The sequence below is a fragment of the Dinoponera quadriceps genome, unplaced genomic scaffold (genome assembly GCF_001313825.1).
Source record: "Dinoponera quadriceps isolate SergipeBrazil2010 unplaced genomic scaffold, ASM131382v1 scaffold1573, whole genome shotgun sequence".
NCBI classification, from domain to species: Eukaryota; Metazoa; Arthropoda; class Insecta; order Hymenoptera; family Formicidae; genus Dinoponera; species Dinoponera quadriceps.
In genome coordinates, this window is record NW_014556062.1 from 379,928 (window position 1) to 399,418 (window position 19,491).

Below are 19,491 nucleotides of genomic sequence, written 5' to 3' on the forward strand. Positions count from 1 at the left end.
CACTCAGCAGAATATTTTCTATCCTGGCAACAAAATTGTTTCTGTTTCAACATGTTGAGTGTCGCTTGAGTCATCGGTGGCCCACATTGGACTTTCCGTTCAGGCCGCATAGCGCGTATATTTTACGTTGGCTCTTTCTCTTTATAATAATGATTTTTGTAGTTTTATAAATATCATAAGATATAATAAATACGGTAACGCGGACCATCGGTGGCCGACGCGGCATAAGTGGAAAGTCGTGTGAAATTAGCGCGGCACTCGACGTATTAATTATGAATAATTCGCTAATTTGGTTATGCCAATTAAATTTTATCATTATCGCAACGAATATGCAGTAATAACGCTGGCCTTGCTATGACAGCAAAATAAATTTTCTCCATGTAAAACCGGGAACTCTGTCGAAATTTTATTCCTTATAACTTGTAGGGCTTAATTAATTGATTGATTCCTTATAGCTTGTAGGGCTTAATTAATTGATTGCAAGTTAACCTTCAAAATGTCTAATGATCATCAACATATAAATGAAAATCAGTTTGAATGAATCGATAATTATCAGGAAAATGATAAAAGTATCGATGATGCCAGTAGAGATTCATTAGAAAATAGTAAAAGTAGTGATCTCGTTTGAAAACATTTTCATATCTGATTCTCTAATCCTTTTTATTATCTTTTCGAAAATTATAGCTTATTCCTAATTCCTTAATATTTAATTCTTTGTCTCTTATTCCTTTCATCGCGTCTGAGCCCTTATCGAGACGAGTTGCTCGCGAGGAGTGCCTCGGTCGTCGATTGAGCGAGTCATTGAGTTCATGTATTCTCGGGAGACGAGTCATCCGATCGGACATTTTAACATTGCCGCGATACTCAAATCTCTTTCCTTCTCGAAAGAGAACAAGAGAGATGCAACAGTACCGAATATCCCGATATTAGCCGAGTAGTTTAGCTCTCGAGACACCACGAATGTGAAAATACGTAAAAGTATAAAAGTATAAAGAGCATTCGGGGAGTTGAAATTTGAACGACATTCCGAGAGCTGAGAGTAAAACGTGCAGCGTCATAGGATGAGATAATGCGTTCGCGCGTGTAGTCCGCTATCGCGATACCGTGTGTGTATCGCGCTGATACGCGCTATTAATAATCGCGACTACAATAGCGCGTTTATTAACGAGACGGACGCGGGTTCATTGACGATACACGCGCGGAATCGCGGAGTCTCGAATTGGCGAGCGCTCCGCGAAACGGTCGAGACCTGAGCTCGAGCTACGCGAGGAAAATAGTCGAAATTTGCGGTTCACTTACGTAACTGATCATAGGTATGTTGCGGGACTGAGAAACTATGGCCTCGACGTAGCAGGAGCCTTCCGGTCCGAAGAAGGCCACGACCCCGTCACAGATCATGTCGATCATTGCCCTGGTAGCTTCGACGGTCTCTCCCCTCGTGTCGTTCCATCGCATCAGCAGCGTCACGTTCGGCAGAAGGTTCGGATCGCTGTTGATCTGAAACAGCGCAATGAGACAGCCGTTCGTTCAATATTGCCCGTGACAATATTGTTAAAAAGTGATGGTTAATATAATAGAAACTCGACAAATTTGAATGATTAAAAAACGATTTGTGACACACACCTTTAACATTGTAGCAAGAATATTCACCAAAATACGTAATGTATAAAAACTCGTTAAGAGATAATCATTTTTTGTGCTTTGATATATTGTATAATGCTTTTGGCTGAAACTGCCCGTGTTAGGAATATGTTTGTGAATATATCATACCGATAGATACGTACGAATGCACGTTATTAGAGAAATAATCGTGATGTCAGATTTTTCCACCCTTTTCTGCGTTTTTTCGTATTTTTACACATGGTTATTAGATCTTTATAGTTATTTAACCATTTTATCTTTAAAGAAATGCCTAGCCAAGAGACATAAAAGGAAATATAGTGCGCATAATATTGTCAAATCTTTAATATTGATAAGTTAGTCGTCTTACATTTCAACGATTCATCAAAAATTTCTATATTTTATATATCGATTTCTGGAAATTATACGGTCAATGATCTTCCAATTTTTTATAATATTTCTACAAACTTCTTTTATCGTCTCTTCCATTTTTTATTAAGGCGGTAAGAGCAGTTTAATTTCTAGAATTAAAAACGTGACATCGGAACGAGTTGTCTTCTCGTACCTGTGATACATGTAAATAATACTAACTTTGACTTTAATCATCTTAACTTCGGTACGGTCAATTTTTTATTAATTTCACATGTGTGGATCGGTAAATGTGTTGTTAACAATTGAAAAAATTCTTAAGAAAATCAATTTTGCGGATCAATTGATTCAATGCCAAGTGAAAATGAAAGCTTCTTCCACGCCGAATGGGCGCGTTTTTCATCTCGCGCACTTTCGACACGTAGTTCGTATTAGTCGACAGCTATATGAAAGACGGTACGAGCGCCTATTTCTCAGACGTTTCTCAGAGCTCTCTCTCTCTCTCCCCCTGCCTCGATAAAAGTCGATCGATCGAACGGTTATCATCGCTGATAGTTAATCCGCTGTCCGTGACGTAATACTCGCGCGTACGACACGTGTAAAAAGTTCGCGTTGATCCTGAGAGGCTTAATGAAGCCATTTTCGAGCGATAAGCCTTCATTGCACAATAAAAGCCTCCGGTCGCTCGCGATCACGCGATAAAAGTTTATCGCAGTCGATTCTCTGCACCAGCCAGGCTTATCGGTCTGCGTTACAATAACCGTACGAGAGAAAGAGAGAGAAAAAGAGGGAGAGGGAAAGAGAGAGAGAGAGGGAGAGGAATCACCATGATGCACACGTGTTCGTGTAATGGCCGGGCACGGCGTATTACTGGCCGGTATTCCGTTTTATTCTCCCGATGCGCATTCCTACGGGCTCACCCGGTATATCCGACTCGCGTCTACATCATTCGCCTGGTCATTATGCAAATCTGAATTCCAGCAAACAATACTTTTCCGAGTAGAAAGAGAGAGAGAGAGAGTCACTTAGCCGGCGCGCCAATTTACATGCTTGGCAATGCGAGCTGAAATTATAACCGTCGGCGCTGTTGAAAAGTTCGCACGTGCAATAAATCCTTTTGCGGGCCGCCGTTGTCGGCCGGGACTGCATTGTGCGCACCTAGACCAGACCTATATCGAGAGCTGTTTCCGAGAGCATGGCTCCGGCAAATAAATATATTCGAACTATACGGCGCGCGTTATAGTCGCGTTGGACGGGGCGGGTAGGTCGCGATACATATGATGGCGAAAGTTACTGATTAACGTTAACGGAACTCTCCGTGGAATCCGAGTTGGTTTCGTGTTTCATCTGAAGAAAGCACTCCCCCCCCCCCCCTGCGCTTCGTTCGCCGTNTGCATCGGCGATACAACACGGAGAATCTTTCAGCGTGCAAAGGTTCCCCGTTGTTCTTTAAACTTATTTCGCTAGCAACGGATGCGGAATGTGGATGTTTCGAAAGCAACCAATTCAGACGATATCCTAGTACCAAATTTAAGCAAGCAACTAATTACTTCTCGGGGGTCCACTCTTGTAACTTTGCACGCTGTGAGAAGTTTGCCGCTGTCGTTTAAATTTATTTTGCAAGCGATAAAATCGAAGCTAGCATATCTTGTAACTAATTAGCAATAAATTTTCATATTATTGTAATGTCAAATTTCGTTGCCAGCTCCGATCTTGACGTTGTACGTGTCGCTTCTCGTCGTATACATTGTTCTGCTAACTTAGTTGTCCTTCAGCGAAATATTATTAAAAAATAACAGAGCAACAAATTTTTTTTCCTTGACAAATTTTTAGCAACAAATAAGCATATTAATTAGAATTGATTCTGCTCATTTTGTTCCGCTAACTAATGAGACGTGCATTCACGAGAGACCGCAGTGGAATAATTTGTAACAATATCGTGGATGGTATTCATGTAAAAAAAAAAAAAAAATTAAGTTATGTTACACGAAAGTTCTTATAAAATTAATTTAAATCAATTGTTTTTGCGGAATACATATCGCGAGCACGGTGTTGAAATATGTAAAAACTCGGGGGAGGTCTCTGAAAGTGAGATGGGAGTTACACTGATTCGAAAACAGCGAGATATTAATTCGCCAATTTGCAGCGGAATGCGTAATTATTTAACGTTATTCGATTCGGTCGATTCGCGATAAACGCTGCCGCGAGATCGTCTATGCGGGAAATTTATGTACATATCAATTGTACCACGGCCTTTCATGAATCCGGATCAGATATCTTTTGATAGTGCGCACGTTTAAAAGAATTACGCGCAATTACACACCATTTGCGGGTTTTTCCCGCGTAATTGATCACCGTCACATCCGAAACGCGCGAGGATCTAGACGATCCTCTAATAGGAAGATTCACTCGTGGTATCATGTAATTATCATGTAAGATCAATTTGCGCGTTCCAAAGCGCGCGCGCGCGCGTGTTTCACGTGGATTTCTTAATATACGGCACAAGTGGATGAATAATAGTCCTGAACACGGAGGAGGGAGAATTTGACGGCTTCATCATAGTCATTTCGCCGTGAAAATTAAATGTTTCCCGAGACGGATTCCGCGGATGCTGTGTAGCCTCACGCCGATAAGCGACACGCGCAAAAATGAGCCGCGTTCGTTTTCTCACCGCGGCGGCGGAACTCGAGATGACCGACGAAAGTTCCGTCGACAATGAAAGTGCGCGCGCTCGTTCGCGATGTTCGGTCCTCGTACGTATATAGGGTGTATCTGAACTTTACCGACGAACTCACAACAGGGCAGATTCCATGTTGAAAAATAAATAAACAGGTCTTAATCAACGTGTGTCCGCGAAAGCTTGGTTTTTTGAGATATAGAGTTCGGAAGGTGACAACGATAAAGAAAATGTATTGCGATAAAGCGGGTTAAGAATGCTAATACAATACTTTTTTACTTGTTTTTAAAGATAATATTTATCAGTCTTGATATTTCAATATTAATTGAAGAATCATTCATTGTGAATGGTACGACGATGACAATAATGAAGTAATATTCAAGAATGTACGTGCGTCTTTACACTCGAAGAGTGTAAGAATTGTGAAGAATTTGATAACAATTATCAAATATTTAATTAAACAGTTTTATACTATGTAACTAAATGATATATATCATGTAACTAAATGATTTGGTTAATGCAGGTAAATGATTTAATTAAAACCATAATTTAAAAAACCTTTTTTCAATTTTTGTTTGGAAAGAAACCGAAAAAATCCATGGAAAAAAGAAAAAAAATTTCGTTTTTATTTCATTTTTTATTCATCCGAGGGAAAGAAATTGAAAAAAAAAAAAAAAAAAATTTCATCCAAGACTTTAAAATTATAATCGAAACTATTTATATAAATGTTTAGTAATTTGTTACCAAATTCTTCTTGCAGTGCACAAACTGTACACTGATAAGGGATGCAGACATTTTGACCAACTTTTACAGCAGTACGTGTCTAGTTATTTATTTATAAAACACGATTCAACGAATAAAATATATTTTTCAAACTGAGATTGCGGCAGCTGCATCTCAGAAAATAAGCGTTTGAGGGAATATATTTACTAAAACTTGTACCTATTATTTTTTATACGTAGAATGAAGCTATCCTGTGAGTTCGTCGGCGGAATTCAGATACACCCTGTATTCGCCGGCTTCGATGCGCCATCGACGACGCACCACTACCACCACACCACTCTACTAACACGCGCACGACGGACGCGTCGCGTGAGCGCAAAAATTCGCGCAGCTTCACTTGTCCGAAGAACCGTTAAAGCGGTTTCGAAGGAGCGCTATAAAAAATCATTACCCTTCCCGTTGGATGCCGCGCATTCCTGATTCTGCACCTGCCACCTCCTGCGCAACCGCGTGCCGATAATCGAATTCATCGCGTGATTTGCGCGCTGACGTGTCGCGCGCGGACATTGCCAGGCGTGTCGCGGTTTATCCCGCGCAAATTCCGGAACGCTGTACCGGAAACGATTGTCGATTTCGCGGTTTCGGAGATCGCAAAAATGCAAAGCGGGTCTCCCTCCTCCCGTGCGTGTCGCGAGCGAATCGGACACCCGTGTCTCCGCTCTTTCGTCGCGCACAAATGGTGCATAAAATAAATTCAATCTAATTAACATCGACAGCGATATTTCGCGTGTCACTGGAGATTTTTTTCCCCGAGCCGATGTTGTATCATAGTATACCGACGCTGCTTATATGAATTAGTGCGGCGTATCGAGCCGGTAAATTCAACCGTCTTTCTTATGTGCGAATGCGGTTGCACTTCCGACAGACACGCTCGAGACAATCACCCCGCGCGTTCGCCCAACAAACCGCGCCGAGACAGCGCCTGTTAAATTGGCTCGTACTAAAAGTCCGATGAAAACAAAAAAAAAAAACCCCCCGTCACATGTAATTGAATACTTAGCTTTCGCGGCGGAAATACATTTATCGCAGTCAATACGCTCTCGGCGCAAATAAACAGACACGCGGAAAACACGCGCGCCGGCGAAAAGGCGCATTCGAGGCGGGAAAAAAATCGATATTTACCGTTCCGCGACCATAAATCACCTCGATTCCTCCATTCAGCCGATCGGCTCGATTCAGTCCCCGTTTTATCGCGCTACCTCGTATTTCGTTCCACCGTTAAACCGCGGCAAAAAAATCCTGCTCTCCCGTGTACCAGGCGCAGTGAAAGTTCGGCGTTCCTCCCCTTAATCCGCCTGCTCGTTAAATTAACTTCCGTTATCAAGAGTCAGGTCAACAGTAGCGACGTTGTGCCGCGCGCGCGCGCGCGGCGCGCCTTATTTATTAATAAAGAGACAGAGACAGACCGGACAGAGGGAGCGAGCGAGCGGGAAGGGAAGAGCGAAGGAGGAAGAGAAAGAGCCGCGAGAGAAAGAGAGGGCCCCGCTCTCTCGCGTTGGCAATTCACAGCGCGTACCATTGCCCGCGAGTGAATATTATGAATGCGATCTGCGCGCACTTAAAGAGCGCCAAGTGCGCCGCGCCCATTACACAGGCGCACACACGTGTCGCGCGCGCGCGCCTTATGCGAAATCGCCAATTAACGCTCGTTCTATTTACAAATATACCGAGCCGAGCGGAACTAGTCGCATTACGTCGTGGGAGTGCGTACACGCGCGAGCGAGTTCTACTATTCTTTTTTTTGCCTGCCCGCGAAGTGAAGCAGGCGGGCGGGCGGGCGAGCGAGCGAGCGAGCGAGCAAGGTGGTACTGCTTCATCTGCACCTGCACTTACGACCGCGGCGAGCGCGAACTGCGTACCGCCGGGTGTTAAGGGCGCTTCACACGAGCGCACGAGCTCGCAAACGGTTCGCTAAATTTTTGTGTAATATTCGCCGATGGTTCGCGTGCGCCGAGCGCGCACGGTCGATCCGTCGCGGGGAGAGAAAGAGAACGAATTAATCGGACTTGAAATATCGGCGGTTTTATGGCGCAACGACTTATCTATCATTAACGGGTTGATAACCGATAATGCTCGAGCCGCTAAAAATAAGCCCGATGACGTACAGGAATGCGCGACGAAGATGAGATTACTTGTTAAACGGGTCGGTCCGTATCGCATCGCGCGCATCGCCTTGCATCGGGGTAGCGCGCGCGAGATCGCACAACTACGCTTGTGAATCAAGCTTTATTATAGCTGCGAACAGAGGCCGACATTGCGATCGCGATGCTTACTCTTGCGTGGCATATCGGAGGATATAAATAAACGGCCGCGGAGCTCAGCTCGTTTCCTGCACCTTTCGACTCGCTGAATGCGCGGGCACGCATCGGCGAGGAGGGTCATTACGCGTTTATCGTTGCAACTGCGGCGCGGTGCATCGAACTGCTGAAAGAGAATTTCATCGTCGAGCGCGGGACCGTCGCACAGCGGATCCAAATCGATTTTAGCCGGCCGGAAAATTCCCGATCGAATTTACGATTGAATATCTTCAATATATTTTCGAGGGGGATTCAGTCAGATTTCACTTTTGACTATTTCATATTTCTACGATAAAATATCTAAAACATAGAATATGAGCGAAAATCCAATATCACATTATTTACATTAATTTTTACTCCCATTATCCAGGACGAGGACGTTGAAAGAAATGTAGCCGCATTTCTTGCTGGTTTTATTGTTTCTTTCGTTTTATGCTGTGCATTGAGAATCGCTAAAAATCACTTGTTCTCATTTTGTATATCAATTCTTACGGATACACATTCGAAGTAGGAAAAACTTCATCGTAAAAATTGATGGAGCTTTTCTTCTACAACACGTTATATCTAATCTGTTTTGAATTTTATCAGGTGGTTGCAGAATTTCATAAATTGAAATAATTTGGATTGATTTTAATAATGATACGAGCAATTTTTTCGGAGGCTCATTAGAGTGTTGATTATAGGGAAAAATGTCTCATCAATCACTTCAACGATAATTTGGAATAATCACTGTATATTCGGATTATGTGAATTGCTTAAGCGAGCTATGTAATAAACCTGATTTCATCGTGAATATCTCTTTCCAATATTGGCGTATTTCATTAACGCTTGCATTTTTGCGTGCATTCTTTTATTAGGAAACAAGGAAAACAGATGTTTGATAAAAATGTTTAATTTCATTTTCTTCGCGGGCTAAAATCAATTTGCGTCATCGCGTTGTTGTTTAGCCTTCGTTCTTTCTCTCCCTTCTCTCCCTTCCCCTTTTCCCGTCGCGGTCTCTGTTTTCCGACGGAGAAAACGAGCGTACTTCTTGCGTATAAGTCGCTCGCGTTCTTCTTTCGAATACAGACAGGTTTATGTAACCTCGTACTCTCGACCCATCGTCGATCGCACGTTTTCCTCTTCAGATCCACGGTCGTTCTCCGCAGCTTTGCCGTAACAGTTCTCGGTCGATCGCGACTACGTATTCGAGAGATCCTCGATACTGTCGCGTGCGCGTAATTTATTTTAGCGCGACTCTCGAAATTGACTTCGAACTGGACTGTCACGGTGCTCGCTTGCTCGCTTGTTTCTCGTCGCAACTGAGTCTTTCGCGGCACGCTAAAACTGCGTCTTAATTATTCATATATTATTTCACGCCGCGAGTCGCCGCATATCTGCAGCTTGCCGCGACCTGCATAGAAATTTCATCAGATTTTCAGGTACGCGGCATAGATTCCGATTAGAATGCCCCAAGTTATTCCAAAATAGATTATCCCATCGCGATACCAATTGGGCGTCCCATTCTTACCCCGAACATGAGACGAAGCCTCTCTTTTTCGCGATGCTGATTAGCTGTGCGTTGCGGCTTGCTTCGTGCCGAGTGCGACTGTCATCGCCCGAGTCGAGAGACAAACCAAGTATCAGATTAAGAAGACACCAAATAGGATCTGCCTACTTAGAATCGTACGTTCGAAATATTACACTCCCAACCAGAATCTGCCTATATTTCCCAACCAGAATCCCAAATTATTTCAGAAAATCCACCCGGTGATCCTAATTAGATAATCCCAGGAAATATTGGTGTATGCGTGGAGTTTCCGAGTTTGGCGCACGAGAAGCGAAACGAGCGCCCACTCGAAGCGATAAGAAACCAAGGGGGATCTCTATCCGCTGATTATTCCCGAGCCCGATCAATGATCGCTCGACGCTTTCGACTTTACACTCCGCTATTACCATCGACGCGCCAATTAATCTCCGACGTAACGCCGCTTTATTTTTCATGCGCACCCGGATATATCGCATCGCGATAGGATCGACGCTCATTTCGACGATTCGCACGGGTTCCCCTCCGTGACCCCCTCCTTCTTCTCAGTCTTCACCTTCTGTTCCTCTTCTTCCTTCTCCTATTCCCGAGTCCTCTCGATCCCTCACACGTGGTCGCAGGTTGCGAGAGTGCCAGGCAGGTTTCGGAAGAAAAAGAACGGCGGGAGGTGGAGGACGACAAGGAAGGGATGCCCGCACCGGAGGGTGGGAGGGATGAAGAAGAAGGAAGAGGAGGAGGAGGTGGTGGGTATACGTTCCCGAACGCGAGCGAATTCTTCTCACGGTTCGCGAGAGAGCGCGCGGTTTCGTCGGCATGCGTGGGCGGACCAGCAAATAACGCCGGTCTTGTATTTTTAAACCCTCGCAGGGGCATCGGCGCGTCTCTCCGGTCCAGCCCGGCGCTCGTTTCATCGGCCATCGGAGAGACGCCGGGTCATTTCTGCCCTCGCGGCAGCAACGGCGGCGAGCGGGAGCCGCGCGTACCTTTCTCTTTTTACTTCCTCTTTATCCGGCGTACAGCACGCCCGGGCGAAAACGGTCTCACGGTCCCCAGGATGCGCGGGGGGAATGGGGTGAGGAGGTGGGGGAGGGGGAGATCCTCCGAATGAATTATCGAGGCTTCTGAAGCGGGGCCCCCGGCGAGCGGCCGTACGGCCCAGGATCGAGGGAGGAGGGAGGGAGGGGGGAGGAGAGAGGGGCAGAGAGAGGGGGGGAAAAAAGTAACGCCAGGTTCTTCGTGGCCGTTGTGTCGTTGGTTGGGTAATCGAAGATACTCCGCCGGATCCCGAGAGAGTCGAGAGATCATCAACTGGGTCTCTCTTTCTCTCTCTCTCTCTCTCTCGATTCTCACCCCACCTATCCGCCCTCTATCCCTGTCTCCAGCGCAGGAAATAGAAGATTCGTTCGCGGTGGGAACGCGGAGGCTACTCCTTAGGCGGCAATTAACCTTTCGATACATTCCGAGCACCGGAGTGACCTTGCCTGCCACGTGCATCCTCTTATCGCGCGCGCATGCGGCTTCGGAAATACCGATTTCGTATTACCGTTACGCTTATCAGATCACGCGCGGGCAATATAAAGATTATGCGGTCGTTTCGCGGCGCGCGTGTGGTCGTGGCGATTTGCGGGGAAAATTCTATGTCCAGAAGAGATTCGGAGAGGAAGTACTTTCGAGAAAATCATTGATCTTTATTCCGACTAACCCTTTATCGCATAGCGTCCTTTATACGGGACACTTATTTCTCCGCAGTTTTTCTGTGTTTTTCGTAATTTCATAATCGTGTTTGTGTAATGTGATATCGTTATGTTCCTGAGACTTGTATGTATACATGAATATGATTTGCAATCAGCGATCCCAGAAAAACCCGTGTAAACTAAAATTCAGAAAAATCTGTGCAACAAAGGGATTAATCCTTAGAATAACACTCGCGATCTCGACGCTGAAGTAACATCATACGTTTTCCAGACCTACATCACGGAAAGATGATAAAAATGATTAAACAAAATTTTTTTAACTATTTACATGTATTAAATTTATTACCAATTATTCAGTGGTTTTGTAGATTGGGTGCCACCCGTTATCTTATTGAATCACGCTGATAATAACGATGCTCACATGGATCCAATTTTTTTTCTGAGTAATAAAGAAATAGGAGTGGAGTATAGTGTCTTGCACAAAACGTACAAGAGGAGATAAGCGAGAGAAAACGCGTGTAGGCCTAACATGCTAACAGGGTTAAAGCTTCTTCCTACTATATTCTCCTAATTATCTAAATTAAATTTGTTAATTTGCCATCTCGTAAGAATTAGAAAAGAGAACACATAGAACAACGGTGTATCAAATTTCAACGAGCGGTTTATGATACCCCGCGAACAAATTAAAATTCGTCGATCTAATGATTTTCTCCTAATTTAGCAGCGTTTTGTTGAAACAACAAGAGAGAGAGAGAGAGAGAGAAATACCATCGGAGGCTTGGCTTCCCTCCCAAAGAGGCAAAGAGAAATAAAACGACCAGTCGGAACCTATTATTTCAGGCACGTCTCATCAATCGCGTTTCCACGTGGCGGCGGCCTTCCCCGGTTAGAGCGTCGGCGGTTTAATGGCAGATAGAGCGGTAGAGCGTGAGATGCTATTACTATTCGCATGATCGGCGTATGACGTTGTAATCCGCCTTGAAACACGCTTAATGGAAAGAGTTACGTTCCGCATCGACGAGATAAGTAGTTTCCATCCGACACACACGTTATAATTTCGCAGTGGCGTGTAATCGGGTAGGAAGCAGGATACGTCTCGGCAAAAGGAACGAGGTTACGAATCGAGATTGCGCCGAAGGAAAATGAAATTTCGAGGGAGTGGCCGTCGTCGACGACGACGTCCTCGTCGTCTTCAGTGCTCGCCTTTGATGCTCGCGCTTCACCCCGGCGACTCCGCCCAATTCTAACTGGATACGGACTAACGATTATCGGCCGGCCGACATAATCGCGCCGCGAAAACTAATAGCGTCAACGAGCTACCATTATGTGTGTACCAGCTGGTACGATGGACGCGTGATAACGCTGTAATCTCGCGCGAAACTCGCGGCGGTCGAGTTCAAAGATATCTCTCATGGCATCGGGATGATTGGCCGTCTTCGTCGTGCGGGCAAACGTACGCATCTCTCGCGATGAGCGAGTGAACGACTTCTCCTTCGCGGCGAGAGGACGCGCTGGTACTTCGCTCCCTCCCTCCCTCCTGCGCTCGACCGCTGATTACGACGGAGTATAATGCGCGTGGCGGTACGTTTTAAACGGGTACAAAGTGCCGGCCGGTTTTACACAATCGGCGTAATAACGTTGTTCTGCCCCGGTAACAATAACACGCGTAGAGAGCGACGCGAGCTTCGTTTCGCACGGCTACGGAGGCTACGAGAAGGCACGTTTTCACGCCGCTCGCACACTCGTGAGCGAAGAAGAATGGCGGGGAGAGACAGAAGCGACCGCGAGGGAGAAGAACACATAACGGGTCCCGTTTCTTCCTCGGACGGATACACCGCCGTGTGTACACACAAAGTAGCTGAGCTCCCAGAGCAGCGATTACCCGCTCCCTCTTCCATTAATTACCGCCGCTCGCGCCGAGTCAAACGACTGGCCTGCGATTAACCTCGCAGTGGTCGCGCGCGAACGACAGGTGTCATCCGTGAACGCGTTAAAACTGCGTTTTTTGAAAAATACTAACAAACATCCATCCATCTTGCGCCTCCATGAACTCGTCAGTTAGGGACTGCTCGCGACTATCGCGGGAAATTGAAAATAATCCGCGCAACAAGATCACGAGAATATACCGTGCCGAAAGGGCACAAATTCGGTCTGTCCATAACATTGCTATTATGTATGTAATATTCGTTTCGAATATGATAGATTTTCTATATACCGTGTCTTAGTGTCCAAACAGATTCTTTCCCTAATAACGTTGACCTCGTAATTAGTTCCTAATTTGTTTCTTGTTCTTAAGATCCACACGGCTCAGTGTCGCCTTTTCAGTGACGCAAACAGGCCATTTATAAATGTAGTATTTATCAAGTAAAAAAGAAAAAAAATCACGTTTCTACACATTCATCTCACTATCTAAATAACAAATGTTAATTCGAAACGAAGAGTCGAGGCAAACATATGTGCGAAATATTACGAATGCGAAAATATTACTTTTGATTTTTCTTCTCGCTTTCTGCTAATGCTATATCTGTGCATCAGTTGATGCAATAGAGACGCGCAGATAATAGAAAGTGGCTCCGCAAGTGCTTGAGTATATGTGCGTGCGCACATATTTCGAATATTCTCATAAGTTATCGACTTGATTGAAAATGTGAATTTAAGACGAAGGACACTTGTCATCCGCGCGACCTCACTTCGTTGCATCGCACATACGCGAGCGCTCCCTCCGGGGTGAAAAATCTTAGCGGGCCTTACCTCGTCGAGAGCCATGGACAGAGCGCCGGAGATGGCGAGGCCCTGGCGGTCCTTGAGGCCACCCTTGATGGCCGTGAGGTAGCCGATGGTCAAGTTCTGCTTCTGCGGGTTCTCCTTCGGCGCGTTCGACTCGGTCGTCAGTCCCGTTTGATACTGACCAATGAGCGCCTGCTGCTGGGCCACGAGTAGTTCCGGCGGCTCGGCCTGGACCAAAAGACTGCTGGCCAGTAGCAGCAGCACCAGAAGGGCGCGCGGGCTACCGCCGTTGGCGCGCGGCAGGTGCAGCCGATGCTGCCGCTGCCGCTGTCGGTCGCGCTCCTGATGGAGCTGCTGCTGGTGCGGATGCTGGCGACGGGGAGGCCTGCGGTGGCTCGGCTGTACTGGCGGGCCGGGGCGCATGGCCGCCGCCGCCACCGGTCAGCAGCGCCTCCCTCCCGCTTACCTGCAACATTTTTCCAGCAAGTGTTGAGAAAGCGTGGAGAAAGAGAGGAAATGTCGCACGTGAAGAATGCCGTGCATGGGGGGGGGGGGATCGGTCGAATTAACGCGACAACAACGAACCGCACGGAGAAAACAAGTTTTGCTGGAACAGCAAATTGTTAATATCGCGACAGCAGAAGGATTTGTTACGCGGGAAAGATAATTTCGCTGTTGTAACGAAACGTCGTTGCTACGAGCGATAACATTTAATCGGCGTAACCGAATGATTTTGCCGCCCGATATATCTAGCAAATGGCAATTAATACTCCCAACAAATCTTCCCGTTGTCGGAACAAAATTTTATTCACCGTCGCTGTATTGACAAACATTTGTTGTTCTAGCAAAATTTCTCTCCTCCGTGCGAACCGTATTTTCGTTGAAACAGACAGAATTTCTAGCTCGTATGAACTAAACTCGGTCCTCAGGGCCGGAAATTCGGTTTCCCTCCAACGAAAACGCACCCGGTTTGTTCGTCGTTACGTTAATTCGAGCAGTCTTCTTTCTCCGTGCGATTGAAAAAAGAAAAAGGATCGATCTTCGAGAGAGACAAAATGACGAAGAAGCAAGGGCACTTCGGCGAGGCTGCGTTATAAGGAACGAATTTTTTCCAAATATGTCTTGTCACTTTGTTAAGATCAGAGAGAATCCGACGTGATACGCTGGGATGATTGATTCAGCGCTCGGCGGTGTTATCGATACTCTCGGGCTGCCGGGCATGACCGGTCTTATAGCGAACAGCGTGTATCGCGCAGCGAGAGCGTTACAATTTCCGTGGTTACAATCGCGAGCGCCGTTGAAATTGCAGTTGTGACAATAATGCATATCTTCCTGCTTAAGCGCGTTTATCGCGCAAGGCCACGCTTATTTGCATGAATCATCGTGCGTGCCATCTGTGCGCGCCCGGCTAATAATAGCTGATATACCTTTAAAATAATATTACTGCGCGCGTGCACAGGGCATACACGTTAAACTGATTTACATATGTACCATGCTCTCCTCTTCCCTTCGAGCCGGGGGGGGAGGGGGTCACTTTTTGCGCGACCGCTTCGCATTGTTCTTCGAATGGGCGTGCGTTGCTAGCTCATCGCGCGCCGAGGGACAATCCTCCGCGCGAATTTATATGACATAAACCGGATATCGTGAATCCCGGAGGAACCCGACATCCGTGACATCATTGTTGCAATAGGCAAATATAACGGCGGTCGCGGGCACCACGCTGCGAATGAGCGTGTTGCGACCACGCGCGCGCGAAACGACTGCAACTTCCCTTCCGTTGTCTCGTAAATCAATCGGATTTATTCTCTTGGTCGACGGACGTCGCAGCCGGAGCTCACGGTAGAATCATCGTGTCTTGCCGATGGCGGGCGTCTTCGTGCAAGTACGAAACTCATACCGCTAATTTCCATCACACACGTGTGTGCACGCATACATTAATTCTTATTGTATTCGGAGAGCACGACGTCTCGGGGAGAGTGAAAAGAGTTCTGTAATTTACGGAGAACCTTTCTGAGAACATCCGTTCCCGGTGAATCTACGGCGATGCAAATGGACCTTTTAATATTTTACAATGCACTGAAAGAGAGAGAAAAATATTCCAAAAATAGAAAAATGTTTATTCGGCGGATATTTTTACTCACTGTGAAAACATTTTTTCAAGTGAGAAAATATACACAGATAAAAAGTGCCAAATTCAAGTAAATAATTGCTCCAATGCTCTTTCGGCAATTTTTATTTGAATTAAGTAAATTTTTTTTTTAATTAAGTAAGTAAATATATTTTACCTGGATAATTTACTTGGAAAATATTTTATTTGGATCAAGTAAATATTATTTGATCCAAGCAAAAGTTTGGAGCGAGGAATATCGAAGCAATCATTTACTTGGATCTACCAGTTATTTCTGTGTACAATTTCTTACATCCGTAACTTTTTACGAGAGCAATTGTTTATTCAAATAAAAAAATTTGGATTTTAGTATAAATATTATTAATAACCGCCGAATAAATATCTTTTACTTTGTAAATATTTCTTCTCGGTGTATGTTAATGTGGAAAGATAAAGATCGAGAGAATGATATCACGATAATATCAAATTAGAGCGGACTCCGTACATCGACCAGTTACGAGCAGTCGGTGGCTCCTTTAGTAGGACGGGAATTCAGACTTTACGCGAGCTGGTGTAGTCGCGTTTACAAACGTGTGACCTATTTCCGATAAGTATTACACCAAGAAGAAAAATACCCGCGCCATTATCTATGAATTCCAACATGTGCCGTGACGATAACGTTCGCCGATAAGAGAACATCTGTACGAATACTGCGGGTCGACGGCTGCGCCGCGAGAGAGAAAGAGGTTCCCGATCGCGCGAAACGTCGAACAGGATCGCGCGCGTTAAATCGCCGCGGCACGATTTGTACGAGCGCGAAGTTGGAACACGTGGCCGCGCGCGCGGAGGCGAGACGAGACGAGGGAGCGAGCGAGTGAGAAGGAAAGAATGAGAGAGAGAGAGAGAAAGAGATGGACACCTGTTGCGCGATTACGTAACTTCTTAGCCAAGAGTCCGGCTAACCCGTAACGACTCCGGCAACAATAAAGACGTCCGCCTGTCATGACGCATGGTGTCATTCACCAAGGGAGGAAGCGCACACCTTTCGACTCGCCAGTCGCCGTCACCGCCGCCGACTTCCACAACTCGGAGGCTTAATTACGGCCGGGAGAGTCACGAAGCCCGGATTTATTTGACGCCCGTCGCGAATGGACAAAAGGGACGTCCCGTCGACGCGCCACGCCATACCATGCCACACCACGCCATGCTTAACCCCTCGACGTGATCCACCGTTACGTCACTACTCGTCCATCATACCTACGTGCAGTGAGCCGCGCATACGTCGCACTTGTACGTCATCCGGATGACGTACGAGTGGGCGCACCTTCGGTCCGCACTTCACCTCTCTCTTCTCTCGCACGCTCGCTCTCGCACCGGTCACGAAAGAGGAAACCCACGACGACGGTGGCTCTCGTCGGAGAAGTGTGCGCTCGGGGAAAAAGCGAGCGATGTTTATGCGAACGTGCGGAATGATTTAGCTCCGTACGTGCTCTCGATGCAGTGCGCACGGTTCAGCATCTCACTCCGCTTATCACTAGCTTCATAGTGCCTCATTGAGTGATTAACGCACGACACGTGTTAGGTGTGTTCTTCACAGTCCGGACCTTGAATGTTAACGAGCGGTTAATTAATACGTGGGTATCTATATTTATCGGCCACTGATGTACTTTTTTCTTGCGGAACGGCTTAAGGAACGCTCGGGGAAAAATAACTGAAGAAGGGAACCGATGCTCGCTTTGATCGCGCCGCCATCGCCGGCCGAAGAATTAGATATCACCTCGCGCGGTCGTAAAGTCGGCGTGAAACTCGACGTCGTATCTTTTACGCAACATCGCAAACCACGGTGAATATTTCATGCGGAGGAAGTGACACCGTTTAACGTCGTTCGTAACTTGACTGGTGGACTCCCGATCTGATCTCGACTGAGTCTTGATGGCTACACTGCGTTTCAGTCAATATAAATGACGCACGTTAACGGTTACAGTCGTCATCGGAGGATTTCGCGACGCGAGTTGAATGACGAGTTACGACTCGGCCATCAACTATTTCACGCGGTCTCCAAACAATGTCCACGGAAGACGGTGGCGATTTACACGCGTCGGTGCGTGAGCGAATTGAATGGCGCTATTTTAAGCTTAACATTCGAGAAACACAATTAACCTCCCGCACACTTATGTACATTTGTGTATCGATCTATGAATAGACGTGATAATCTTGAAGACGCGCTCTACCCGTTAGTCGTTTACTATCCGCTTCTAATTACGGCTTCTGTGAAACGGTGCTACAAGGTAAATTGACGCAGGTATGCGGCGGAGGAGGAGAGTGAAATTTTTCTTCCGAGAAATTCGAGAAAACGCGGCGAGAGGACACTACGTACACGGCGGTGTACGCCGTCCACGATATTCGCGGATGAAACGTGCTAATACTCAGTTATTTGCCTAATATATCCTTGGTTCATATAATTAGGATGTTTAGCGTTTGATTTACTGTGCACGGAGAAGGAAACATTCCGTCCTCTCACAAGGAAATCTTTCTTCCCGCTGCAGACAGCAAACGTTCGTGTCGCTCTTCACCCCAGATTTTATTTAAAAATTTCAATTTAATTTCAATAATCGCTCAGTGCCAGTATCTCGCGTATTAATGAGTACAGAAATTGAAATGTTTTGTCCGATTTCCATCTTTTATTTTTATCGCGTATAAATTTGTAGTGTGCAAATATTGTATATAGAAAAAGTGCTAGAATCAAGTAAACGTAAATATCGATTTTTCAGGTTTTTAAATCAAGTAATATTTTTATCAATTTAAATATATTTTAATAGCTTGTAGTAAATATTTACTTGAACATAGTAATATCTTAATTTGTAAATAAATTATTAAATGTAAGTGTAAAATGGTTCTAAATTTAAAGAAGCACTTATTAAAATTATATTTCTTTTCCATTGAAGAAACTTAGTGATTTAAAATTTAGATTTTCTAGCCAGAGAGTAAAATATTTTCTAAAAATAAATTCTGATATTCTCTATATTACACATTTATATACGAGTTAATGCATTTATTGCAATTATTTTAACACATATAAATAAATGTCTAATTATACGGAGAAAATATACTGTATATAGTCGATTATATTTCTCTATTTGTAATAAATCGTTTTTTGAGTGTTGTGTGATGTTGAAATAATCATTTTACTTGGATCAAGTAAATATTACTTGAACGGTATTACCTCTTTATTCCAAAGTAAAGAACTACTATCTGAAAAATCTGTTAATTAACGTATCTTCGCATTCACTTCGCATTCACACAAGAACAAATAACCCGAAGCCAAAGCCTGACTCTTCATCCGCGCGATACAAAATGCCCAAGCGCGACGCAATCACGAACATTGCGTACTTCCCCTCACAAAATTTCGTCCCCGTCGAGCGAAATTCGCGAGCGACAAATATTGTAGCGGGCTGATATTGGTCGGCTCCCAGCAAGCTGTTACGATTTCTTGCAGTTTTACCCTGGGTCCCACACACAGGCGAGGGAAATGACCTCGATCCCGAGAGGAGCTTACGTCGTACGTAAAGGTAACGCGCAACGCAAAGTAAACGCACGCTGATCCGAAAACACACAAGAGCGGCTCAAGCGCGACGCAATTGCAAAGGCATCTTATCTGGAACTCGTTTCTTTTTTTTTTCCTTTTCACCGAA

General features: G+C 45.4%; 1 protein-coding gene across 4 annotated transcripts in view; it reads right to left on the minus strand.

The window, feature by feature from the left end:
- The window catches only part of LOC106746572 (guanylate cyclase 32E-like), a 97,254-nt gene that overhangs the window by 46,822 nt on the left and 30,941 nt on the right, over positions 1–19,491 (minus strand). For all 4 annotated transcript variants that reach the window (XM_014623304.1, XM_014623303.1, XM_014623302.1 and 1 more), the window contains 2 exons: positions 13,717–14,158; positions 1,300–1,497 (listed from right to left, as the gene is read on the minus strand). In XM_014623304.1, coding sequence (XP_014478790.1) covers positions 1,300–1,497; positions 13,717–14,115 — 597 coding nt within the window. In that variant the 5' untranslated portion in view covers positions 14,116–14,158. The remainder of the gene's footprint in view (positions 1–1,299; positions 1,498–13,716; positions 14,159–19,491) is intronic.